This window comes from Sceloporus occidentalis, unplaced genomic scaffold (genome assembly GCF_023333645.1).
Source record: "Sceloporus occidentalis isolate IW3139 unplaced genomic scaffold, rSceOcc1.0.p SCAF_39, whole genome shotgun sequence".
In the NCBI taxonomy this organism is placed as follows: domain Eukaryota; kingdom Metazoa; phylum Chordata; class Lepidosauria; order Squamata; family Phrynosomatidae; genus Sceloporus; species Sceloporus occidentalis.
In genome coordinates this window covers 8,161,195-8,189,182 of record NW_028317019.1, presented here as the reverse complement: position 1 = coordinate 8,189,182, position 27,988 = coordinate 8,161,195, and the positions used below count along the sequence as shown (strand labels likewise).

General features: G+C 44.5%; 2 protein-coding genes across 2 annotated transcripts in view; one reads left to right on the top strand and one right to left on the bottom strand.

Annotated features, from left to right (window-relative positions):
• Positions 1-17,979, bottom strand: part of LOC149290522 (uncharacterized) — a 116,662-nt gene extending 98,683 nt beyond the window's left edge. The window contains exons 1-4 of the mRNA XM_089489361.1: positions 17,972-17,979; positions 8,642-8,810; positions 7,683-7,803; positions 3,021-3,910 (exon numbers count right to left, since the gene is read on the bottom strand). Of these exons, the coding sequence (XP_089345487.1) occupies positions 3,021-3,910; positions 7,683-7,803; positions 8,642-8,810; positions 17,972-17,979 (1,188 nt within the window). The remainder of the gene's footprint in view (positions 1-3,020; positions 3,911-7,682; positions 7,804-8,641; positions 8,811-17,971) is intronic.
• LOC149290521 (uncharacterized) overlaps positions 17,476-27,988 on the top strand; it is a 50,035-nt gene continuing 39,522 nt past the window's right edge. Inside the window, exons 1-4 of the mRNA XM_089489360.1 lie at positions 17,476-17,804; positions 18,098-18,267; positions 19,106-19,226; positions 22,396-23,075. Coding sequence (XP_089345486.1) covers positions 18,196-18,267; positions 19,106-19,226; positions 22,396-23,075 — 873 coding nt within the window. The 5' untranslated portion in view covers positions 17,476-17,804; positions 18,098-18,195. The remainder of the gene's footprint in view (positions 17,805-18,097; positions 18,268-19,105; positions 19,227-22,395; positions 23,076-27,988) is intronic.

The following is a 27,988-nucleotide window of genomic DNA, read 5'->3' as shown; positions in this document are numbered from 1 at the left end:
CAGTCCTGTGCTCAGAAAATAAAACTCATTTGAAACAAAAGAAGCTTTATTGATGAATCCAGGCAGAAACACCCATTAACACCTTTTTGCAAAGTCTGAAGTCCAAAGGTACTTGCTCAATCCCTCCCTAAGCCAGCCCCCAATTCCCAAGCTAAAGCAACACAAGCGGAGGTTGCATAGATACCAAGGTTGTGTATACTTCCCTTCCCTTCTCCCAGACAGCCTCACCCTGAAGAGCGGTCTTCCCAAGCCAGCTTCACTCCTCCTTGATAACCATCTACAGCTGCAACCCCAGCCCCTCTCCAAATACCCTGCTTAATCTAAAAGCCACTCCATCTGTCCTTCTATCATTTTCCATTACGGGCTTTCTATAACCCATCACTCTACACTGCATACTATGGACTGCAACTATAACTCCTACTTTAATAACCAAACCCTAATATTTTTACCCTTTATGACAGAACTCTGACACACAATGGGCCAGTCTCAATCCTTCAGGGACACACCACCAGTTTGAAGTGACAATTCTCCCATCTCAATCATTCAGGCAAGGAGCATCAGCCTGAGGTCGCAATGGGTCAGTCTAAATCTTTCAGGTAAAGAGCACCACCCTGAAGTCACAATAGTACCCTCTCAATGCTTCAGCCAAGGAAACTGAGATCACAATGGGCCAGTCTCAGTGTTTCAGGCAAGCAGCATCAGCCTCAGGTTGCAATGGTCACATCTCAAACCTTCAGATAAGCAGTATTAGCCTAAATTCACAATGATCCCATCTCATTGCTGCAGGCAAGGAGCATCAGCCTGAGGTCGCAATGGGTCAGTCTAAATCTTTCAGGTAAGGAGCACCAGCCTGAGGTCACATTATGTCATGAATACCTTTATTTATGCATCTATTCATTTAGGGATTCATGTCATAAGGGTTATAGGTTTAGGTTTAGGTTAGAGTTAAGATAGATGGGATTTATGGTGGGTTAAAATAATATGTTTTAATATGTGCTTTAATAGAAGATACTAGAAAGAGGTAGGGAGATCATGGCTAAAGAATGTGATTGTTTGCTAGGATTGGAATGTGTGGGAATCACTCTTCTAACAGAGGCTTGAGTTTAAAAGACTGGACTCTGGAAAAGGAGGGGAAACATAGAGAGTTATGGATATTTTTATATTATATTATGTTGCTATGGGTTTAGGCATATTATATTTTCATGTGGTATCATATTATGTGGAGATTGATAGGATTTTATATTATAGATAGCTATATATATTGCTAAGCCATAATGTAAATTAAAACCGTTGTGTGGCTGAGTTCTGTGGTCCAAGGCCACAGGTGCAGTGGTTGAGAAAAGGCACATGAGAGCTTCATTGCTTTTAGGAAAGCTGCCAGAATCCCAGATGGGAGGACACTGCACCTAAAAGGGCGGGAGAACGCTGTGCGGGAAAGGGCTACCCGATTAATTAGCTTCATTGGTAAATGGAGTGAGGTGGATGCATATGGTTATAAAAGGGATATGTTTATACCTTCTTTAATTCCTGACAAAAAAGTCACTTCCATTACTTCTTCTTCAATAAAAGCTATTCCTTTTTCAAAGTACTGCCTTTTGTGTTGCAAGATGGGCTGCAATTAGGAGCCTGACAGATATCTCTCTCCCCTTCCATTCACCCTTCTATCCCAAAAGGGCTGGAGAGCATACCAAACCAACCATGTGTAATGCCAGGTCAGTCAAAAATACAACGCAGATAGTCTAGGATCTCCTACTGGACGAAGAGGCTGACCTGGCTTGTTTCATGGAGACCTGGCTGGGTGATGATAGCTCAGCCACCTGGGATCAGGCCTTACCAGCCGGGTTCTCCGTCAGTGAGCAGGTAAGGGGACGTCGCTTTGGTCCATAAAGACAATCTTGCCTTGAGCAGGATACCTATCCATATGATCGACCACATCAAATGTATTTGCCTCAGCTTAAAGACTAGGCGAAGTCTAGGGATTCTGTTGGTTTAATGTCCACCCCGTTCCTTAACAGACTCCCTAGCGGAGCTGACACAACTGGTCTCTGAGATGCTGCTGGAGTCACCTAGGCTTTTGGTCCTGGGAGACCTCAACATCCCCCTCGAGGCCCCTCCTCAACATGCGCAGGATTTGCAAGGGCCTCTCTGCTGCTGCTGCTTATTCCACTGGTGGCCTTTGCGGGAAAGGAAGGTATGCGCTGGGGATTCAGCAGTCTCCCCTTTCTTCCCTTCTTTCTTCCTTTGAGGAGACTCCAGGCGAGCCCAAGGTGCAGAGCTGGACTCAGGAGGAAAAGGCAGGAAAGGAAGGCTCTGCTTTGGAAATAAAGCTCTCTCTGTGTATCTTCTATGTTTGTGTTTGTGTGTGTTTGCCTCTGCTGTTCTTATGGCTGGGAATGGAACAGAAAACTGAGGAGGGGATAAAGGGTCAGTTTAGCACAAATTCACAACTTCTGTGCATTTAAGAGTCCAGTGTGTTGAAATAGTAAAGAACTTTATTGAGAACACAGAGTCAAAAATTCAGTGGTTAAGCCAGAACTGCCCATTCCAAGCAAACAATACATTAAAACCCCAAACAGCTAAAACTGCTCCCTCTTCCAAGCCTAGCTCCCCCCTCCAATTCCTACAGTCTATGCCCCACAGGTAACAAGCCCTCCTTTGCCATCCCTAGAAACTAGCCCTTTCTGTTAATACCAGCCTCCGACTTCCTTCAGCCAACATCCCACACAATGCAAAAGCTATCATTTCCATAAATATTCTAGACAGCTGCAACAAATCCCAGCCCCTCATCTAGCTAACCTATACCATGACCCACAATCCCCAGCCAAATAGACAACCCATAGCAACTATCTATACTATTAGCAAATAAAACCTAAACTTAACAAAATACAACTTTAAAACAAACAGACATATCGACAGAGAAACCTTACAAACAAAATCACAAGGGCCTTTTCTTAGCACCGTTGGATTGAAAATATTTTATATTCCTTACTGACAAAAATAATGTTAGTTTACTGCTGAGATTTGTGTGGCTTCGCTCCTGTGTGGACTCTCTGATGTGTCACTAGGTTTGACTTCAAAGAAAAACATTTCCCACAACGCTGGCATTTGTATGGCTTCTCTCCTGTGTGGACTCTCTGATGTATCACTAGGTTTGACTTCGAAGTAAAACATTTCTCACAATGCTGGCATTTGTATGGCTTCTCTCCTGTGTGGACTCTCTGATGTGTCACTAGGCTTGACCTCTGAGAAAAACATTTCCCACAGTGCTGGCATTTGTATGGCTTCTCTCCTGTGTGGACTCTCTGATGTCTCACTAGGTCTGACTTCTGAGAAAGACATTTCCCACAATGCTGGCATTTGTATGGCTTCTCTCCTGTGTGGCCTCTCTGATGTATCACTAGGTGTGACTTCATAGAAAAACATTTCCCACAATGCTGGCATTTGTATGGCTTCTCTCCTGTGTGAACTCTCTGATGTTTCACTAGGTGTGACTTCGAGGAAAAACATTTCCCACAACGCTGGCATTTGTATGGCTTCTCTCCTGTGTGGCCTCTCTGATGTATCACTAGGACTGACTTCTGAGAAAAACATTTCCCACAATGCTGGCATTTGTATGGCTTCTCTCCTGTGTGGACTCTCTGATGTGTCACTAGGTGTGACCTCCGAGGAAAACATTTACCACAACGCTGGCATTTGTATGGCTTCTCTCCGGTGTGGACTCTCTGATGTTTCACTAGGTCTGACTTCTGAGAAAAACATTTCCCACAATGCTGGCATTTGTATGGCTTCTCTCCTGTATGGACCCTTCGATGCATGACAAGGATTGACTTGTAAGCAAAATGTCTCCCACAATGCTGGCATTTATGTGACTTCTTTCCTGTGTGGATTCTCTCATGACTCAAATATTTTTCTGTAAAGAAGCACAGTGACAGATAAGACTGAAAATCAGCTTTAAGGGAGGAGGGTGTTACCCATGATTTAGCCCTCATTAACCCCTCCTTATTAGAGATTAAATTAAGAGAGTTTCTGTTAGTAACCCAAGGATGACCGTACTACTTATGCCCCTAAATCCATGGAACAATTGTATCCTTATTTATAGGAGTTAACAAAGAAGAGATTGGAGGGGGACTTAAGGGAATCACTGGAAGTAGATAGTGAGAAAAAGGAATGTTGCAAAAATATTCTATTAAACATGTGGAGAAATAGTTCGATTGGCAAGTGGCTTTATATCCTGTGAGACTGCCATAAAGTCCTGAGTCAGAGACCAAGGCATGATGGAAGCTAACTGCAGAGATCCCTTCATGCTGTGTGGCTCCAGGAGATGACTCACAACCAATACAGTATACAGCTCACATGTGGATTGGTGTGGATTAGAGTTGTGGGTACAAGGGATGGTGAAGTTGATGGAAGTCGGAGAGGAGAGCTTGCAAATAATTGTATTATTAGGAGCAGGTAACTGTTAAAGTTGCCAGCTATTGGGCATCTGCGATTATTTGTAGCAGATTTTTTGGAACAGATGTAGAAACACCCATGAAATATCTTGAAATAATTATGACCCAGAGTCAGGCTATTACATTTTTATACAACTTCCATTTTGGAATTAATAGGATTGTATACGGTGTTTTCTGCACTATATCCATTTGACTGTTCTGTTTTATATGAATCATTTTAGAAGTTTGAAGTTAATGAGTGGGTTGCCACTATAAACACTATAAACACGCCATGTGCAGCTTGTATTCTGCTTGAAATGTTATATAACTCAGCTTGGGAGATACTCGATTAGGATACAACTTTCTAAGCAACCGTGCCAAAGCCACTATTTTAAGTCTATATTTCTCAAAGTTATTTGGGACAATTTTTACCTGCCAGGTTTAGGATTTCATTTTATGGATTGATGTTTACCCTTATTGCTACAATACAAATTACTTCTTGTGATGCTTTGTGTGTTTTTCAAGCTAGGCGATCCTGGCTTTGCTCCTGCCTTCCCCTCCTGGATCCCAGAGGCCTGATCCCCTTCCTTTTCTCCCTCCGCTCTCCAACCCTGCCTCTTGCCCATCTGCACTGCTTTACCATTTGACCTTCAGCATCTCTTCCCTGCCTTTCTGTTTTTCACATTGCCTCCATCTCTCTATCACAGACACACACCCACAGAGTGTGATGCACAAAAGGGACACTTTGAGGCTCATTTCTTGAGAAAGGCAAGACAATCATTATACAACTAATGCATTAGGAAAGGCAGAACAAGGAGTCTGGGACCTGGTTTCTGATATTAGTGAGGGTCAAGTGTGAGAGATGAGCCTTAAAACAACCTTAAGGCATCTCTAAGACAGGGATGGCCTACTGTTCGGAAGTGGGGTGGTCACATTGGACCCCAGGGGATCTCAGGGGAAACCCCAAATTGTGTTGCCTAAAAATATGGTATAATGTTTTGCCCCTCAATATCCCACAGCATCCCTTTGTGGAAGTGGAGGCCATTTTGCCAGTGTTGGGCCCTCTCTGATCCATTGCAGGGCCAAGGGAGGCCTTTTTCCCATGAAGCCTCTCCAGAGCCTTAAAATGCTGGAAGAGGGGCCACAAAAGCCAGGAAACTTGCTCAGGAATGGGCTGAGGACCATTTAGGGGCAAAAAGCATTAATCTCCATGGCTCCTTACCACAAAATTCCAGAATTGGCAGTTTAGGATTGGATATTGAGAATCCTTACAAAGTGGAGAACAATAGTGCCTCACTAAAACTAAAAATTCCAAAATTCCACAGGAAGTTGTTATGACAATTAAATTACGTGTGAAAGGGAACTAGGAATGGTAGTAGAGCACAAGTTGAACATGTGTCAACAGTGTGATGCAACAGCTAAAAAGGCCAATGTGATCCTAGGCTGTATCAATAGGAGTATAGTGTCAAGATCAAGGGAAGTAATAGTTCCACTCTATTCTGTTTTGGTCAGGGCTCACTTGCAATAATCCTGTGTCCAGTTCTGGGCACCACAATTCAAACAGATGTTGAGAAACTGGAGCATGTCCAGAGGAAGGAAACCAAAATGGTGAATGGTCTGGAAACCATGCTCTCTGAGGAATGACTTAGGGAGCTGGGTACGTTTAGCTTGGAGAAGAGAAGGTTAAGAGTGGATATGACAGCCCTGTTCAAGTATTTGAAGAGATACTGAGTATGGAGCAAGCTTGCTTTCTGCTGCTCTAGAACAAAGGACACAGAACAATGGACGCAAGTGTTAGGAAGGATCGAATCAGGGGAATTTAATTAGCTCAAATTTACAAGAGGCGTGTCCTAACAACATACGCAGCAGATTGAATCCCTATGTGTATACCAGAGGTCATATAGTCCAACCCCAAGAAACAGAGACTGCAATGCCAATGAGTTGCAATTAAAATATAAACATTTATTAAAGCCACACAACCAAAAAGGGATCACACATGCACACGCACATTCAATGCTAAAGCAAGGGAGGGGAAGAGTTGGGGGTAAAGGAGAAAGGATAGAGGCACCGTTGAAATATTTACCTTAGGAGTCTTCTCCAAGTGACAGATGTGAGGGATGTTGGTAAGTGAACACGGCAGCGGGGAACAGAAAGCAAGCGGCAACCGCGATGGCTAGGAGCTAAGTTCCAGCGGGCTAAGCTAACAAGAGGCCCGAAAGAGACAGTGGGCTTTGGCTTGCCCAAGTGATTTCAGCAGGGCGCAGTGCCCAAGAGAGCTCCGGAGCGATTGCTCGACAGAGTTGAGGTTTGGAACTGTAGCTCAGAAAGCCCAAAGGAGGGCTGGAATCTGGGTTTTATTTATACTGCGAAACGTATCCTCAGGCTATAGCTACCTGCGGAACAAAGGTCTTCATGGCTATCTATTGACTAAGACTAAAGTTAAACAATGGATACACAAAAGGGTCTGCCACTTCTTTGGGAGAAGACTACTATGTAGATGGCTGGGTACTTAATACCATCAATAGGTGAGGCAAACTTCCTTTGTCCTCATTCAGGTTGCCTGCGATAACGGCAACTCCCAGAACTGGTTTTAAAGGTTTAAATCTACCTTTCTGCTTTAGCCATGGCCTGCTAGGCTTGTCTGGCTACGTGGTCAGCTCGCTTTTGGGATAATGGCGGCTGTGATGGGGTCAGTCAGGGGTCATGATTTTTGATCGCTTGGTACCCAAAATTTATATAAATCCAAACTCGATCACACAAGCCACAGGAAAAAAGGTTCCACCAAAATATTAGGAGGAACTTCGTGACAATAAGAGCTATTCAACAGTGGAATATACTCCATCAGAGCATGGTGGCATCGCATTATGGTTGTTGTTGTTATTATTATTATTATTATTAATTTCAAATTAATGGACATGGAACAATGGATGCAAGCCACAGGGACAAGAGATTCCACTTAAACCTTAGGAGGAACTTCCTGATAGTAAGAGCTCTTCAAAAGTGGAATATACTCCCTCAGAGTTTGGTGGAGTCTCTTTCTTTGGAGGTCTTTAAACAGAGACTGGATAGCCATCTCTTGGGCGTGCTTTGAATGTCTATTCCTGCATGGCAGAAGATTGAACCGGATGGTCCTTGTGGTCTATTTCAACTCTTTGATTTTATAATTCTAAAGTGGAATCATAGCACTCTGACAGTGAATTATGAAAGGGCCCTCAGTCTTCAAAGGAAGTGAAATGGATTCAGGTTCCTTACCCACAGAGGCTACATTTCCATAATTCTCCATCATCACATAACTGTACATCAGTCTCTGTTTCTTCGTTAACAGTTTCCATTCCTCCTCAGTGAAATATACAGCCACATCCGCAAAGGTCACCTGCAATAGAAAATAGCCCTGATCCAGAGAGTGACTAAACAAAAGGGGAGGAAAGCACATGGTGCATTGCAAATATTATTTCAACACTTCAGAATTCAGTCCAGGAAATAAACTTTAAATTCTGCAAGAAAGCAAAAAGCTACAGCCTTTGAGATCCAGTTTGTCTCGAATCCTTTCAATATAATATACAATATGATAAACAATATAATTTCGGCCATTTCTGGAATATTATTGATTGATTAACATACTGGCTATTCCAACATGTATATTAGTTTTCATTTAGCCATATTTCACCTAATTTCAGAGGCAAATTTCATTTTTAATAAACAGTTCTGGGGAGTACTCTGAGCTTCAGGGCCACTGGGCCCACCCTCAATTTAAGTCCAGAGATATTCTTCCATATCATCCAGCATTTCACAGATGGGGAAAGCAACACACATGTGGACAAGCAACACCAGAAGTGGGTCAAGATGGCCAAAGTTGTTAATGATAAAGATCACACAAGCGAGAAAGGGTACAGCATTTTCCTTTTGGCTCAGACTCCTGGCAAGGGCAAGACCCTGCCCCCTTCTCTCCTCCCCTCTCCCCTCTTTTGCATTGATGGGCTGTAGACTCTTTTGAACCTGGAATGCACTTTGCAGCAACTGAACTGACCTGAGGAGAAAGGAGGAAATGGGAGGAGAAGAGTGAAATAGGACATTTCCTAAGCCCCTGAAAAAATGAGGAGACAGAGGATTAACCAGGACTCTCTCTGCCAAACCGGGACAGTATCTTCTCCGCTTGCTTTCATGATCCAGCACAGACACAGATGAAAATAACAGTCAGGGTGGCAACTTACCAAAGAGCTGTTAACCCTCGGCAGCCTCTTTCTGTTGGAGCCCAGCTCCGTCTGCTTGGCCTTTGTGTTGGCCATCAGGTGGGCAGGGGGATCCTGGTGGCCCTGCACTTTGGTCACTTCCAGCAAACAATGTCCCAACGCTCTGTACAAGGGGATCGTGATGAAGTTCCTGAGAAAAGAGACCAGGGTAAGGCTTGCAAGAAAGCCTGCAGCAGTCAAAGACACAGAGAAGAGCATCCTGCTGATGACATATGCAGGTAACATATGCCTCCTTTGGGCCGATGTAGAGGTGAGCATCCCCTTCCTCCCTCTGCACCAAACAAAACCCCCTGGACCTAGCACAGACTCACTGCAGCTCCCCTACACAACAGTTACTCCATGCCTTGTGAGAGTAGCTGGGGATCAGGGGATGGGGAATTGGAAAGGGTCCTGACTATGTCCTCATAGCTGGATGTGAAATGAGTGCATTATCTGCTGAAACCTGCAGAGGTCCACAATGCCCTCAGAGGAAGATTTCTTCATTTTGCTTCTGACTACAGAAACACAGCTGGATGCTTCTCTAATACCTCACACCAACACTCTCACCAGGCATGGAATGGCCATGTGGGATGCCTTCCACAACTGTATGGTAGGACCTGGGTCACTGAATGGCCAGTTGTAGTCTGATTCTACTCGGAGCAACACTGGAGCATAGAGGGTTGTGCTGGGTCAGGCTGTCTGGACTGGTGGTTCCTCATTCTCCCAGTGGCCAAACCAGCAGAACTCTCTATGCTCCAGTGTTGCTCTAGGTGGAATGCGTCTAAAAATGGCCCTTCCCCAGGGAGGCCCTCAGTCAAGAAGGGCAGGAAAGGAGCTCTCTCTTCTCAGGTTGCTCCCCTTCCATGGGATCCAGCCCTTCTCCCAGGATCAGGGGGCACCAGAGGATTGAGCTGATGGAAAGGGAGCACCCAATTCCCATGGCAGCCTTCTGCATGCAGAGAAGTCACAATTCTGATAGTGTCTTTGCCCATGTGGAGAGTGCCCATTTTCCACATTGTTGCCTGTCCATCTTGTCTTGGGAATATCCTGTCCCAGCCACATGCAGACCTAAATCCTAGCCTCTATCTTGTGCCTAACCTGATCAGAGTAGAATCACTGAATCAGTCGGATTTATCTATAAGTTGACTCACCAGTCACTTATGGTTTCAGTGGGTCTGCTCTCTAGGGTTAACCAACAGGATTCCGGACTCCTCAGATTTTTAAATTCAGGAATACAAATTTGTCATGCTGTGTCATCATCACTGATGAGAATTTGACTTCTCTTTCACACAGAGGAGGAGGGGGAGCACCTGCTCTATGTCCCAGGTGGAGAAGCTCCTCCCATCATCATGGCCTCCTTCCCATTTAGACACTGGCCAAAATAATTACTTTATTTTTGCAGATGAGACTATTTTTCTAAGCTTAACTGCTGTGTTTCCTATGTCAGTCATAGCAGGAGCATGAAGTATGAACCTCCTCCCTCTTCTTGCTAAAGCCACATAGAAATTGAGGCATATACATTTGTGTGCATTGTTTCTGAATGGATCTATTGTTAAAATCACAATTTCTTCATTTTTCCTTGAATATTTTTTAAAAAGATGCAAACTGCTGAATACGTTGCACTTGATATAACAAATATCTATAAATGTATAGGTTTATGACTTGAATATTGCACCCTGGATTATGCTCATTTGGGGTAAGTGAAGACGTATATAAATTCATTTTATAAACCCAGTGAAACTAATATCTCACAAAGTTCTAGTAAACAACACATACACACACAGTTCCCATAAAAAGGACTCACTTGCGCACTGTGTGTCTGAGGTCTGGAAATCTCCCTTCCACCTTCTGGGAAGACAATGCTGTTAGAGAGCGAATTTGGGGCTTTATGCCTGCAAAGCATGGCCTCACTCTCTCAGCTGCAACATTTCCATACAATTCTGGACCGAAACATTTAAACAAAGGTCATCTTTCAGCTCCAGGAATAAAAGCCTACCTTCAGTACAAAGACACTGACTTCTTCAGCCCCAGAAAGGCCTCTTCTGCAGTCCTTTATGGCCGGAGCTTCCCTGGGTCAGAGGCCGTCTCCTCAGCCGTAGAGAAGGGTTGCTGTGAGTGCGAAGGAGGAAGAGGTCCACAGGGCTGAGGGAGGGAAGGCAATGGGAAAAGGTCAGTGCCAATGGCCATGGAGGGCAGAAGGTGACAATGCCTAGGAAACTCCTCTGAGTCCCAGCCATTCTATGAATGAGTGTCAGGAGTTAGTCCAGGGGCTGAGGAGGTCTCCTTTCCGAAAGGGGGAGGCAAGGACCGGTGGACCCTCCCCAGCTAGGGCCCAAAGGGAGGGTCTCTTTCCCCACCTCTCTCTCTCTCAGCCCCCAAAGCCCAGCCTCCCCACTGGTCCTGCCTCCCTTCCTCAGACCCCGACAGGCCCCTTCCTTCCTTCCTTCCTTCCTTCCTTCCTTCCCCCCAAAATGGAGGGTCAGAGGCACAAAGGGACACACAACCCCCTTTTTGGCCCAAGGAACCTGGCCTCCTTCTCGCTCTGGAGCCTCAGAGAGAGAAAGAGGAACCTCTGTTCTGTTGGGGCGTGTGGAAAGACGCGCTGTGTCCACCATGACCACCTGCAGAGTTGAACCACATCGACAGGACGCCAGGGAGAAGGAATCTGTGGAGATGTCTGCAAAGGTATTCTGGTCAAGAAGGAAATATTCCTTCACCACTCCAAACGGACATGAGCTCCAGGCTTGAGAAATAACTACAGAACAAGCCTTCACTCTTCATGAGGACTTTAATCTTCGTTTGCAATATTTACAATATATATATATATATATATATATATACACACACAGTGTATTGGACAACCGTCTCTAATACACACTATTTACACCAACCAACAATAATAACACAACCTGTGACGCAGCCACAGTAACACCCTCCACAGAGAGGCAGTTGCTCTCACACACCAACTGTCTCACTCTGTCTCTCAGTGACAGTTAGGAAGGACAGTTGACAGTTGCATCAACATTCCGATGATGCACTGTTCAAATGCTGACACATATAACTGCCACTAGAGCTGTATATAACGTGCACAACAGCTCCACCTAGTGGCCACATCCATTTCATTCCCTGACATGTTCAACTGAGGCTTCAGTGAATGTTCCGGAACATTATTCCCCACATTCACAAGCAGCACAAAATGTCCACCAGAACACAAAATGGCTGACAGAAACGAAAAAGTCCACCGGGACACAAAATGGCCGCCAGGACACAAAATGCCTCCCTCTGCCTCACTGCTTGGCAGTTGGCAGCCTTCAGGGAACCCAAAATGGAGGATGAAAGGGCCCTAAAGTCGGAAGGGACCCCAAACAGGATTTGCAAACTTAACAACACCTAAACATTTTCCTGATGCTATTTTCCTGATCCCCTCCTTAATTACAATCAATAGTGAAAGATATTAATATTGATATTAAGAGTGCCCATTGTCCACAACACAGCTCAGGTCTTGACCGCCCAGGGAGGCCAGTCCAGCTGCAGGTGGCCCTCCGTCCTTTCCTTCTGCATTCCTCCTCTTTTCCCCAGCATCAGCCCCTTTCCCAAGAAGGCTGCATCCGCACTTAGAAATAAGACACTTTGACACTGCTTTAACTGCTCAGTGCTATGGAATCCTGGGATTTTACCTTTGGGACATTAGCCTTCTCTGCCAGAGAGCTCTCATGCCACAACAAACTACGAATCCCAGGATTCCATAGGATGGAACCAGGAGAGTTAAAGCAGTTTCGAAACAGATTATTTCTGCAGTGCAGATACAGCCTAAGTTGGTTGTAAAAGAACAGAGGCACCCAAGTCAAATTTTTATCCTGTAAAAAATGGTTTTGCTTTTTTAAAATATAAGCAGTTTGTTTTTCTGTCTAATCATTATTTTTGTTGTTCTTGTTTGTTTCTCTTTTTGTTTGTTTCATTCTTGGTAATATGAGTTATTCTGGTCTGTCTCCTTCCTTCTTGCCTCAAAATCTATTAATAAGGAAACTGGGGAGACTTTTAAAACTTCCCAAAGGAGCCACTTTTGGCTTTTTTTGGGGGACTAGCCTCCTCTTAGAAGCCAAAGCCCAATGTTTGTGAATAATAATAATAACACTTATATTAAAAGTATCCTCCCCATTTCTGATCCCTTTTAAAACCCATGTTCCCCAGAAGGATCAGAGCTTTGTAATAAGAAAACTCTCTCAGAAAAGACACACACATCCTTCCTTTTGGCCCAAGGAGCCTGGCCTCCTTCTCTCTCTGGAGCCTCAGGAGAGAAAGAGAGGCCTCTGTTCAACTGAGGTCTCAGGGAAGGTTCCGGAACATTATTCCCCACAGTCACAAGCAGCACAAAATGGCCGCCAGAACACAAAATGGATGCCTCTGGCTCAGCGCTTGGCACTTGGCAGTTTGAGGCCTTCAGGGAAGCCATAATGGAGGAGGAAAGGGCCCCAAAGTCGGAAGCGTCCTCAAACAGTATTTCCAAACCTTAACAACACCTAAAATGCCAAACCAAAAGAACATTCCCAGAGTTCCATAGCACTGAGCCATGGCCATTACAGTGGTGCAAAGCAAGAAGGCACAGGAAGGTGACATTAATGATGATTAAGGTCTGGCAGCAGCTCTATCCTCCCCCCTAGGCCTGATAAAATCATCATCATCATCATCATCATCATCATCATCATCATCATCATCATCATCATCATCATCATCATCTTTGCTACAGCATGAGCGCCACCATTAAAAGCACTGGAATCCTCTTTGGGACTTCAGAGAGAGTGGGCCATGCCTAGAAGGACTGCTGGGCCTCCTTCCTCCCCTCCTTAATGGCAGTGGCCAAAGAAAAGCAGCAGCAGTAGACCCAAGCCAGGCCCAGACAGACCTCAGTGCATCAGTGAAGCCTAGTGGTTCCAGGCCGTGTCCCTCTGCTGTCCCCTCACTCCTTCCTCCCTTCCTGTCTGTCTCTTTATCTCTCTTACACTCTACTCCTCTCTCCTCCTTCCTTCCTTCCTTCCTTCCTCCCTCTCTGTCTGTCTCTTTCTCTCTCTTACACTCTGCTCCTCTCTCCTTCCTTCCTTCCTTCCTTCCTCCCTTCCTGTCTGTCTCTTTATCTCTCTTACACTCTACTCCTCTCTCCTCCTTCCTTCCTGTCTCTCTATCTGTCTCTTTCTCCCTCTGACACTCTGCTCCTCTCTCCTTCCTTCCTTCCTTCCTTCCTTCCTTCCTTCCTCCCTCTCTGTCTGTCTCTTTCTCTCTCTTACACTCTGCTCCTCTCTCCTTCCTTCCTTCCTTCCTTCCTTCCTTCCTTCCTCCCTTCCTGTCTGTCTCTTTATCTCTCTTACACTCTACTCCTCTCTCCTCCTTCCTTCCTGTCTCTCTATCTGTCTCTTTCTCCCTCTGACACTCTGCTTCTCTCCTCGGTCACTTTTCCGCACGCAGAGCTAAATAGAGAAGCAGAAGCTCCTCCTCTTCTTGAGGCTGGCCAATGGGGGCAGAGGACCTGGAAGACCCCACCCCCTGCCCCAGACTCACATTTTCTGTTCCAGAGGCCATTTTGTTTTCTGGCAGCCATTTTGTGTCCCTGGCCCTGATTGGCTGGAATCCCAGTCCCTGCCTCCTTGTGTTCTGGCGGCCATTTTGTGCTGCTTGTGACTGTGGGGAATAATGTTCCAGAACCTTCTCTGAGGCCTCAGTTGAACAGAGTTCTCTCTTTCTCTCCTGAGGCTTTAGAGAGATAAGGAAGCCAGGCTCCTTGGGCCAAAAGGAAGGAAGTGTGTTTATTTTTGTGTGTTTTGTGTGTCTTTTCAAATAGACACAGCTCTGATCCTTCTGGGGAACATGGGTTTTAAAAGGGATCAGAAATGGGAGGATAGTTTTAATACAAGCATTATTATTATTATTCATAACATCAGGCTTTGGCTTCTAAGAGGAGGATCCCCCCCCCCCCCACCAAAAGGCTAAAAGTAGCTCCTCTGGGAGGTTTTAAAAGTCTCTTCAGTTTTATTATTAAGAGATTTTAATGCATGAATGAAGTTGACAAACCAGACCATCTCATATTACCAAGAATGAAACAAACAAACAACAACAAAAATAACAAAACAAAGCGCTTAGTTTTTGAAAGTAAAAGCATTATTAAGAGAGGAAAAAAACCAGACTTGGGTGCTTCTACCCTTTTACAACCAGCTCAGGCTGTGTCTGCACTGCAGAAATATTCCAGTTCGAAACTGTGTTAACTCTCCTGGCTCCATCCTGAGGAATCCTGGGATTTGTAGTTTGTTAGGCACCAGAGATCCAGAGCCACCCCAAGGCAAGGCTCTCCAGGGCTCTCTTGGCCCTCCTTTGCTTGCAAATATAGTGGGGCCCTGGTATACGTGGGGGATCCGTTCCGCCCCCCGGCGTATACCAAAATCCGTGTATGCTCAAATCCACACATGTCAACATTGGGGACAAAAGTCCCTCTCCTCTCCTCCCCTCCCCAACTTTTTCCCTCCTCACCGCCATGGTCGGGGGAAAGGCCGTGTGGGGATGTTGGAGGCCAAGAGGGCTCCAGCCCACCATCCGGCCCTTCTGCGGAGGTGGCAGTGATTGCTGCGGTGGCAGCGAAGAGGAGGCAGAGGATCAGCGCCAGAGGCCTCCTCTCCACCTCGGCCTGCATGCCCCCACTGCTGCCACCGTGGAAGGGCTGGGTGGTGACCCAGAGGCCTCTTGGCCTCCAATAGCCCCATATGGCCCTTGCGCCATGGCGGCAGTGGAGAGGGGGCCGAAGAGGCCTCTGGCAGTACTCCTTGGCCTTCGCTCCACTGCCAGCACACTTGGCCTCCAGGAGAAACACCTCGCCTTTCCCCTGGCCTTGGCAACGAGGAGCCCGAGGTGGCGGAGCAGCAACACCAGATGCCTCCTCAGCCTCCTCGCTGCCACCGCAAGCACAAAAGGGCCAGGTTTGGGTGTTGGAGGCCAAGAAGACTCCAGCCCAGCACCTGGCCCTCACGCAAAGGCGGCGGCGGAGAGGACGCCTCTGGCATTCTCCTTGGCCTCCTCTCCGCCGTCACCATCACCACCACAGGAGTTGCTGGCGGCGACGGCGGAGAGGTATCTGAGGCTTGGCCTCCTCACAGCCGCAGCTCCACTGCCGCCACCAATGCAAAAGAGCCAGGTGGAGCCTGGAGGCCTCTTGTCTAGCTTGTTCCATGTTTTTGTTTTATATACTGTTTAATTTGGTTTACTGCTATTAAGGGACAATTGATGGATGTAATAGTGGAATTGGAATATGTTTCTGGACTAAAAGTAAACAGAGACAAAACAACATTAATAACAGAAAATATGGGGAAGAGGAAGAACAAATCCTGAAAGAAATTAGTGGATTTAAAGTGGGGAAAAAAGTTAAATCTCTAGGAATAAATGTAACAAATAAAACTCAGATCTATTTCACAGTAACTATGGCGGGTTATAGACCGCCGCTTTGAGGCAGTCTGCCGCCGCCGCCATTTGCTCCGTAATGGAGCCGTCGCAGCCACACCGCACGGCTCCCTTACAGAGCAAAAAAGAATCTCCAATATGGAGCTTCTTTCTGCGGCGCCTCTGTGACATCGCGAGGCGCCAGGGGCGCATTCGCGACATCACAGGTGCCGCGACACGTTCGGACGCACAGCGTCCGATACATAAAGATGGCGCTGGCCGTGTGGAACGGCTGGTGCCATATTGTACGGACAGAGTCCGTATTAGACCCAGGGGCGTCTAGAAGAGATGCCCCTTTTTGAAAATGGGATGTCCTGCAGACGTCCCAAGTGCCGGTTTGTAACCGGCCTATGAGACACATGGATGGAAATCAGAAAAGACCTAGAAAAATGGGGGAAATTACACTTATCGGTATTAGGAAAAGTATCACTGATCCAAATGAGTTTGCTTCCTGAAAAACTGTTTCTGTTTCAAGCGATACCCATCATCCAGAATGAAAAACCATTGAATCTATGGCAAAAGGAAATCTCAACATTTATTTGGAATAAAAAAAGAGCCAGGATAAAAACGAAAATACTTTGTGATGACAAAAGTAGAAGAGGACTTTATTATGCTGTTTGTCGTTTAGTTTGGATTAGAGAATGGGTTATGATAAAGAATGAACAGTTGTTATGTCTGGAGGGTGAACATTTAAGATTTGGGTGGCATGGATACCTAATTTACAGTAAAGAGAAAGTTCATAAAGAAAGCACAAATCATTTCATAAGAAAAGCTCTATTGAAGATCTGGGGAAAAACAAGTGTAGAATATGTCCAAAAATGCTTTTATGGCATTCACCGCATGAGGCTCTTTTTGGGAGGAACAGTATCCATTAAACTAAATTGTTAAGATACAAGGATGTACTGAAAGAATCGCAAGGAAAACTAGAGATCAAAACACAAGAAGAACCTAAAGAATCTGTCCTAGATTGTCACTGGTATCTTTATCGTCAAATGAGGGAGAGGTTTAAAATAGATGTGAAATTAGAAGGAATACAAAATGAAACATGGGAATTGTGGAAGCCATGCTCCATGTTCATTCCATGCCTGATGAGAGTGTTGGGTGCGAGGCATTGGAGAAGCATCCAGCTGTGTTTCTCTAGCCAGAAGCCAAAGGAAGGCATTCTCCTCTGAGGGCCACTGGGGAGGTCAGGAGGTTTCAGCAGATGATGCGCTCATTTCACATCTAGCTACAGGGACATAGCCAGGGTCCTCTCCAATTCCCCATCCCCTGACCCCCCTCCACTCTCACAAGGCATGGAGTGTCAGGACCATGGTGAACAGGTCTGAGGAAATGACAGGCATGTGGCCACTAGGTGGAGCTGTTGTGGAAGTCATTGACAGCTCTAGTGGCAGTTAGATGTGTCAGCATTTAAACAGTGCTGTTGAATGTTGATGCAACTGTCAACTGTCATTCTCAACCGTCACTGAGGAAGAGTCAGACAGTGTGTGCCTCAGAGTGGGTTGTTACTGGTGTGGATGGTGGAGGGTGTCGATGTATATAGTGTTGTACACAGTGGAACTTCTTATATGCATAAAAGACTCATCTGAGAGAAGATTACAGTGTCTCTTTGCTCATTGAGAAAGCGACAGGTGTTTCTTCAGCTCACAATCTACTGACTACAGTCAAGGTGGAGAATCTGGCACCATACGTTAACATGTTGCCTCACGTGCTGCGCAACATAGCAATGTCAAAAGCATTTTAACATGGAGTATCTGTTGTGTAGGGGAGCTGCAGTGAATCTATGTTAGGTCCAGGGGGCTTTGTTTGGTGCAGAGGGAGGAAGGGGATGCCCACCTCTGCATTGGCTCAAAGGATGCATATGTCACCTGTGTATCTCACTAGTAGCATGCTGTTCTCTGTGTCTTTGAGTGATGCAGTGTTTCTTGACAAACCAAGCCTAACACTAGTCTCTTTTCTAAGGAACTTCATCTCGGCCTCCTTGTACACAGCTTTGGGGCATATTTTTCTGGAAGAGACCCAAGTCCAGGACACCAGGACCCCCGCCCCCTTCCCACCTAATGGCCAACACAGAGGACAAGTGGAGGGAGTTGGGCTCCAAGAGAAAGAGGCTGTCCAAGTACAACTCTTTGGTGAGTCGCCATCCTGAGTATTAATTTCATTTGTGTCACTGCAGGGCCAGTTCATGAAAGCAAGTAAAGAACATATTGTCCCAGTTTGGCAGAGAATGTCTTGGTTAGCCCACTTTTTCAGGGGCTTTCAAAAATGTCCCGGTTTCTCTCTCCTCCTCCCACATTCCCCCTTCTCCTCAGGTCTCTTGGGTTGCTGAAAAATGACTTCCAAGGGGTTTGCACCCCATCTACTCAAAAGGGGGGAGAGGAGAGGAGATAAGTTGCCAGGGTCTTCCTTTTTGGCTCAGGAGGTGGAGGCAAAAACAAACTACTGTGCCCTTCCTAGCTTGTGTGATCTTCCTCATAAACAACTTTGGCCATCCTCTCCATCTTCTGGTGTTGCTTGTCCACATGTGCCTTGCTTTTCCTGTCTGTGAAATGTTGGGGATATGGGAGACCATCTCTGGATCTAAATTGGGGGTGGGCCCAGTGGCCCTCAAGTCCAGAGTGCTCCCCAGAACTGTTTTTTAAAAATGAAATTTGCCTCTGAAATTTGGCAAGAAATTGCTAAATGCACCATAATTCTTTTGTGGATAAATGTACTAAATGTGTTGGAATAGTCAGTATCCTAATCCATCCTCTATATCCCAGCCATGGCCTAAATTATATTGTTTATTATATTGAAAGGATTCAAACCAAATTGATCTCAAAGGCAGTAGATTTTTTTCTTGTTGACAGAATTTAAAGTTTATTTCCTGGACTGAATTCTGAAGTGATGAAATAATATTTGGGATGAACCATGTGCTTTCCTCCCCTTTTATTTAGTCACTATCTGGATGAGGACTATTTTCTATTTCAGGTGACCTTTGCAGATGTGGCAGTATATTTCTCTGAAGAAGAATGGAATCTGTTGACAAAGAAACAGAAACTTTTGTACAGTTATGTAATGATGGACAATTACGAGAATGTGGCTTCTGTAGGTAAGGAACCTGAATCCATTGCTCTTTCTATAAAGACTGAAGGCCCTTTCATACTATATTATTGTGTCGCTTTGGTTGTACTAGAATTATAGAATCATAGAGTTGGAACAGACCACAAGGGCCATCCAGTTCAACCCACTTCTGCCATGCAGGAATACACATCCAATCACCTCCAAGAGATGACCATCCAGCCTCTCTTTAAAGACCTCCACCAAACTCTAAGGGAATATATTCCACTGTCAAAGACCTCTTACTGTCACAAAGTTCCTGCTAATGTTTAGGTGGAACCTCTTTCCCTGTGTCTTGCATCCATTGTGGTGTCTCCTTTTCTCTGTAGCAACAAAAAGCAAGCCTTCTCCTTGTACAACATGACAACCTTTCAAATACTTAAAAATGGATATCATATCCACTCTTTATTTTCTTTTCTCCAGGATATACATAACCAGCTTTCTAAGCTGCTCCTCATAGACCTTGATGGTTTCCAGACCCTTCACCACTTTGGTTGCCCTCCTTTGGACATGCTCCAATTTGTCAACATCCTTTTTGAATTGTGGGGCCTGGAACTCTACACAGGATGATTCCAAGTGAGGCCTGGCCAATGCAGAATACTTCTCTTGATCTAGAAACTATTCTTGTATTGATGCAGCCTAGAATCACATGGGCCTCTGTAGCTGCCTCATCACACTGTTGGCCCATGTTCAACTTGTAGTCTACAAGGAGTCCTAGATCCCTTTCAAGCCTAATTTAATTGTGATAGCAACATCCTGTAGAATATTTGAATCTGTAGTTCAGTGAGGCACTATTGCTCTCCAGTTTCTAAGGATTCTAAATACTCCATCCTAAACTGCCTAACCTAGGATTTTGTGGAAAGAAGCCATTGACATTAATGCTTTTCACACCCACATGGTACTCAGCACACCCTTGAGCAAGTTTCCTACCTTTTTTGGTGCCTCTTCCATCCTTTTAAAGCTCTGGAACGTCTTCTTGGGGGAAAGATCTGAGCAGTGGCTCAGGGAGGGCACAACAGTGGTAAAATGGCCTCCACTTCCCCAAAGGGATGCTGTGAGATGCTGAAGAGCAGAATATTATTTCATTCTGCCCCCCCCCCAGCAATACAATGTAGGGTTGCCCCTGAGATCTCCTCCAAACCCCATCAGTAGTCCATGCCTGCCTTATAAATGTTTTAAAGCTGTTTTAAGGCTGCTCACTGGCTCTTGACCCTCACCAAAATTGGAGTCCAGATCCCAGCTCCTTTGCTCTGCCTTTGCCAATGAATTATTTGTATATTGATTATCCCGCCTTTCTCAACAAATGGGCCTCAAAGTGCCCCTTTTATGTATCACACTCTGTGGGTATATGTCTGTGATAAAGAGACAGACAGAAAGTGAAAAATTGAAAGGCAGGGAAGAGATGCTGAAAATGAGATGTTGATGGGCAAGAAAGAAGGTTAGATCGCAGAGGGAGAAAGTGAAGGGGATCAGGCCTCTGGGAGCCAGGAGGGGAAGGCAGGAGCAAAGCCAGGATCGCCTAGCTCTGTGCAGAGAGGAAGGGACCCCTGGGAAGGGCCAGGTTTCAGTGAACTGGTTTTAGTGAACTATTGAGAACCGGCTCAGGTCCTTGTTTTCAGACATATTAAGTGGTTTTATTTAGCAATTATGAGTAATATTTAGGAAGGAAGGAAGGAAAGGAGGACACAATTAGAGAAAAAGCACTTTTATTTTCCAACCTGAGCTTGCTTAACTGCATTTTTCGTTCCAGAGGCCCTTTGTTACCCAAAATGCTGGAGTCTGGGGAGGACACTTGCAAGTGCTATGCTTTTTTTTGGGGGGGGGGGGATTTTGTACTTAGCTCAAAGAAGAGACATAATTTTGTTCAGGCAACAGTGACCTCGGAGGTCAGCCCAACTATACCAGGCACGCAATCTCACATAACTCCAGAGGCATTTCAAATGGGTTTTTATGTTTTATTTAGGGAAAAAGCAAAATACATGCACGCACGCACGCACGCACACACAAGCATTCATACATACACACAAGATGTAAGTAAAAAAGGTGGGATTGGTGAATAATGTAAAGCTATACTAATGGTAATACATTACCTAGAATGTTCTTGATTCCAATTGCTGAGGGTCCTGCAAGGGAACGGAAAGTGGTTTTGTTGAGTATATTGAGGCGCTTAGCCATGTAAACCAACAGAGTTTCTCTCTGCAACAGGACTGACGCCAAAGAACAGTAAATATCGGGGCAGACATTTACACTGAAATTGTTGCTTACAGACAGAGACTGAGGGTTCAAAATGGTTTAAATCGCTTTAGTATGTTTCCTGGGTGGGGAAAGAATTGTCTGAATCCAAACTGAATGCAATGGATGCTTGATGCAAATACATCAGACAAAAGGGATTAGCACACCGGCTCTCAGGTCCTTCTTGGCTCTGAATTCCAGTCCTGTTCATAAGCCAATGTACAGCGCGATCTGAAAGCAACACTTCCAGATTCAGCTCAACAATAACATAGCAGAGTATGGAAACAAATATCCAGATATAGGTTTTGGCAATGCACTGACTACTGTCCACACTTAAAAGTAACTCACAGTCACAGTTGATTTCACCCAAGTCCTTGGAGGTTCTCTATCCTGAGTTGCAAAATAATATAAATCTTTGCAAGCTCTCTGACTTCCATCAACTTCACCATCTCTTGCACACACAACTCCAATCCAGTCTACACCAATCTGAAGATGAGCTGTATAGTGTATTGGTTGTGAGTCATCTGGTGCAAAAGAGCATGAAGTGACCTCTGCAGTTAGATTGCATCATGCTTTGGGCTCTGACTCAGTACTCTATGGCAGTCTCACAGGAAATGATGCCACTTGTCAATCAAAATATTTTAAATCATGTTTAATGGAATATTTTTTCAACAGCCCTTTGACTATCTGCTTCGACCAATTCCCTTAAGGGAGTTCTACTACAATCTCTTCTTTGCTCCTGTCAGTAGGGATACAATTGTTTCATGGATTTCGGGACATCTGCAATAGTGTCATGCTCGGGTCACTCTCACCAACTTAATTAATTTAATATCAAATAGGGAGGGTTCAGCAAGGGCTAAAAATTGGGGTAACACCCTCCTCTCTTAATTCTGATATTCATTCTTGACTGTGATTGTCCTTCTTTACAGAAGAACTTGTGAGTCATGAGAGAGTCCACACAGGAGAGAAGCCATACAAATGCCAGCATTGTGGGAAATGTTTTTCTCGGCAGCCACACCTAGTGAAACATCAGAGAGTCCACACAGGAGAGAAGCCATACAAATGCCAGCATTGTGGGAGATGTTTTTCTCGGCAGCCAAACCTAGTGATACATCAGAGAGTCCACACAGTAGAGAAGCCATACAAATGCCAGCATTGTGGGAAATGTTTCTCTCAGAACTCAAGCCTAGTGACACATCAGAGAGTCCACACTGGAGAGAAGCCATACAAATGCCAGCATTGTGGGAAATGTTCTTCTTCAAAGTCAGACCTAGTGAAACATCAGAGAGTCCACACAGGAGAGAAGCCATACAAATGCCAGCATTGTGGGAAATGTTTCTCTCAGAACTCAAGCCTAGTGAAACATCAGAGAGTCCACACAGGAGAGAAGCCATACAAATGCCAGCATTGTGGGAAATGTTTTTCTGAGAAGTCACACCTAGTGAGACATCAGAGAGTCCACACAGGAGAGAAGCCATACAAATGTCAGCATTGTGGGAAAAGGTATGCCTACAAATCAGTCCTTGTCATGCATCAGAGAATCCACATAGGAGAGAAGCCATACAAATGCCAGCATTGTGGGAAATGTTTCTCTCAGAAGTCAATCTTAGTGAGACATCAGAGGGGCCACACAGGAGAGAAGCCACTCCAATCTCAGCAGTAAACTAACATTGTTTTTGTCAATAAGAAATACAAAAAGTATATTTTCAATCCAATGGTGCAAAGAAAAGGCCCTTGTGATTTTGTGTGTTACGTTTGTCTGTCTATATGTCTGTTTCTGTTTTAAAGTTATAGTTTGTTAAGTTTAATTGCTATTAGTGTAGATAATTGCTTCAGGTTATAAACTTGGCTGGGGATTATGGGTCATGGTATAGGTCAGCTAGATGGGGTGCTGGGATTTTTTTTTACAACTGGCTAGAATAGTTATGGGAATGATAGCTTTTGGAAAGTGTGGGATGTTGTCTGAAGAAAGGTGGGGGCAGGTATTAACAGAAAGGGGTCTAGTTTCTGGGAATGGCAAAGGGGGGCTTGTTCCCTTTGGGGCATAGCCTGTGGGAACTGAGGGTGGGGGCTAGGATTGGAAGAGGGTGGGTTTTAGGTGTTGGGGTTTCAATGTATTCTTTGTCTTGGGGAGGGCAGTTCTGGTTTAAACATTGAATTTCTGATTATGTGTTCTCAATAAAGTTATTTGTCGTTTCAATGTGTTGGACTCTTTGATGCACAGAAGTTCTGAATTTGCACAAAATACACTTTATTCTCTCATCAGCCCTCAGCTCCATTCCCAGCCATAAGAAGACCAGAGACAAACACACACAAACACATACCAAAGAGACAGATAGAGCTATATGTACAAAGCAGAGCCTTCCTTCCTTCCCTTTCCCTCCTGAGTCCAGCTCCTCCTTGGACTCCATTCTGGCATCCTCCAAGTCTCCTCAAAGGAAGGAAGAAAGGAAAGAAGGGTGCACTCCTTCCCTTTCCGCAAAGACTGTCAACAGAATAAGCCTCAGCAGCAGCAGCAAGGCCCTGGTGATCCCTGCGCATGCTCAGGAGGGGCCTTTGGGGCATGTGCACATGCTCAGTCTCAGGCCCTGAAGCCATTGCTGCCCTCACAGTCTGTTCTGAGGGAGGAAGAGATGGAAGTGGGGGAGAGAAATGTATGAGAAAAAGGGGGCAGGGGGCACTTGAGGAGGGGCATGGCCATGGGGGGAGGGGGCAGGGTCCTTAAGATGTAAAAAGGGCTTTGAGGAGCCCCTCCCTCCTGGAAAGTGGGGCAGAGGAGAGACCCTCCCTCCCTTCCTCCTCATTTGGGGGGAGACAAGGGATCGCAAGCCCCCCTCTATGGTCTTCCAATGGGGGCACCCTCTTCATCTCTGGGAAGAGGGGAGGCTCCCAGTCAAAAGACTTTTGTGACAAATAAAAAGCATCAGATAGCATAGGCTTCAATAGCATTGGAAACAACAGCTTTCTGAGGGGAAGGGGTTTTCTCTGGGGGAAGGGGGCTCTGTCTGTGGGGGAGAGAAGAGCCCAGATTTAGGCCAAAGCCAAGAGCAGGCAGATGGAGGGAGCTCAAAGCCCCTTCTGGGGAGAGGGATACCCCCCTGGCAACTAGGCTTAGAGGCCCACAGGATCTGAATTAGTCCCCCACCCCCCCCCCCCCACACACATCCTTTAGTTACCCTTCACAACAACCCTGCAAAGATCAGTGATCCTCCTCAGGGAACATGCAGAAAGGACATGGAAGCCATTGTTAGTTCTTTGCCTGAAAGTCCCCTTCATTGAAGGGATGGAGGTTAAAGGAAGGAAAGAAGGAAAGTGCCAAGGGTAGAGATGGCATAAAGGGGGCTGCTGAAAGACAGGGGGCATTTGGATAGGAATCCCTCAGCAGCCATTTTGGGAAAGAGGGCTCTGCCTCTGGACAGAGAGACGGACAATGTGCTCATTTGGGGAAATGTTAAGGTCCCTCTATTGGGCCACATTCTCCTCTGCCCTGGAGCCTTCTTTTGAAGCCCCATAGACAGGGAAGATCCAGACCTTGCCCTCCCCAGGAAAGGAAGCCCCCTCCCTTTGCAGGCCCCATAGACGGAGGGAAGATAAGAAGATGATAAAGAGGGGAAATACCCTGGAGTGGATGGATTTACAGCTAGATATTATAAAACATTTCAAGGGGAACTAATGGATCCACTATATAAATGGTTTAATTCTATTAATGCAGAGGGGATTCCAGACTCATGGGAGCTAGCGAGTATCACTTTAATTCCTAAAGAAGGAAAGGACAGCTTGTTAATGACTAATTATAGACCAATAAGTTTGCTGCACATTGATTAGAAGATATTCACACAAATACTTGCCAGCAGACTGAAGGGAATTTTGAATTCGACAATTGGGAAGGAGCAAAACGGGTTTTTACTGGGCAGATAGATTAGGAACAATATCAGAACGATTATCAATTGTCTTGAATTTTACCAGGTCAGTAATGAGAAAAAATGTGCCATCATTGCTATTGACACGGAGAAAGCCTCCGACAGCATGAGATGGGATTTTTTGATAGAAGTGGTAAAAAGTATGGAAATGGGAGACAATAAGGCAAATATATAATCGGCAAAGAGCTTAATTATCAACGGAGAAAGATCCCAAGGATGTATGATCAATAAGGGCACAAGGCAAGGATGCCCGATATCACCGCTCTTATTCTTAGAAGTGATGGAAATTTTGATTTTCTCTATTAAATGTAATCCAAATATAAAAGGGATTAACAGGAAAGGAAAGGAAACCAAGATAAGAGCGTTTGCAGATGACGTGGTAACAGTTTTGGAGGACCCAAATTGGGGCAGAGAACCGCTGCTACAGGAGCTAAACAAATTCGGCAGGTTCACAGGACTGAAAATCAATAAAGACAAGACAGTGTTGATATCTAAAAATATGACTGGAGAAGAGGTAGAGGAATGAAAGAGGAAACCGGGCTTCCAAGTAGGAAAGAAACTGAGGTGCTTAGGAATTTGGATTTCTAAAGACAATAATTATTTAGGGGTATGGAAAGACATAAGAGAACATTTAAGGAGATGGAGCTGGTTAAATCTTTCACTACTAGGCAGAATTGCCATAATCAAAATGACAGTTCTACAGAAACTGTTATGTTTCTGCTACAAAATTTGCCAATAGAGATTAAGGGTAAGATATTTAAAGGTTGGGAAGCCAAGCTAAAAAAATCCATATGGAAAGGACACAAACTTCGGATTAAATGGGAGGAGCTCAAAGATGCTTCAGAGAGAGGGGCTATTCGCTCCCAGACTTCAGATTATATTACTGGGCATGTAATCTAATTTGGATCCAAAACTGGATTAAATTAGAGGACAAAGAAATGCTTGATCTAGAGGATGTGAAGTTAAGATTGGGTTGGCAGGCCTTCTTATGTTATGAGAAGCTGGGGATGAATAAAGATTTCAATAATCATCCAATGAGGAAATCTTTACTACTCACTTGGAACAAGATTAAAAAGACATTTTATTGTAAGTTACCACTTCGGACATTGGCCCAGGAGCCACTCTTCGGTAGATGGATAAGCATCAGTAATTGGCTCACTTACAAACATTGGCTTAAGAAGGATCAATCAGGGAATTGGTCGGTAAGATCTAGGGAAGATATTGACAAGGATGGACATAATATACAGTGGTTTAATTCCTACCAGTTAAAACAAAGATTTCTGGTAGACAACAAAACAATAGGGATCGAAGCTAGACTAAACGGATTGGATGATTTGTTCTGACGACCTGATAAGAAAAAGATATCCAAATGACACAAACTACTGTTGAGCAGGAATATGGAACAGGAGACTGTAAAAGAGTATATGGGGAAATGGGCACAGGATATGGGATGCAAAATTGAAATGGAAGAATGGCAAAACACCTGGAATAGAACAAATACATTTACAGTAGAGCAGGATCTAAAAGAGAATCACATGAAAATAATGAACAGGTGATATTACACCCCATGGAAGCTAAAAAACCTTATAAATTAGCACAGGGGAATTGTTGGGGGTGTGATTGTGAAAAGGGAAACATCTATCAGATATGGTGGCATTGCAGGGAAATTCAGAAATTTGGGAAGAAAGTACATGACTCAATACAGCAGATATTGGGAATAAAATTCCCATTGAGCCCTAAGTTGTACTTACTCAATATAACTTCGATTTTAAGCCCACAGGACGAAAGACAATATTGGAGGATTATATTATATCTTGTAACAGCAGCTAGAATTGAAATAGCAAAGTTATGGAAGTCAGATGAGACTCCAAGACGGGAAAATTGGATGCAGAGAAATAATGATTGCAGGGAACGGGACAAACTCTCTTGTAGGGCTCAGAATTACGATATGGAAAAAGAGAAGAGGAATGGGGAAAAGAATGGAACTGAAATCTGAAGCTCATTGAGGTCTGAATTAACTGGAATTGAATCTACAAAGTCTGTTCTTCAAAAATTTGTTTAAATGTGTATCTTTATTCTCTCTGATTAATTATAGGTCAGTAGAAGAAAGTTTGAGTCTCCTGCTTAAAGTAAAGCATGATAAAGAAGGAATCGAATACTGCGAAGTTATGCATACGGTATTTTGACAATAGATAAGAACATAAATGAAAACTGATATTATCAATAAGCAATTGGGATATATTGTGTTCATACGTTTTAGAGTTGTGCATAAAATGTGTGTTTAAAAGCAGGGTTCGGTTATAATATGATGAAAGTGAGCTCTTTGAAAGGCCAAGAAGACAGAAAGCAGAAAGTGGGTCCAAGGAAACGGAAAGATTTGTGACAGTGATGTTATGGATTCTGTATTTGTATTGTTTTATTCTATTTTTATGGCTCAGAAAATAATAAAGATTATATAAACGTCAAATTTGTAATGAAGATTACTATGTTTTGTGGGAAGAAATGGTAATATCTGAGGGAATATGTAAAAAGGATTTACATTGAAAAGGGGAGGGAATAATTACAGTTCAAAATAAAATTGGTATAGGTCAAGTATGAAGAC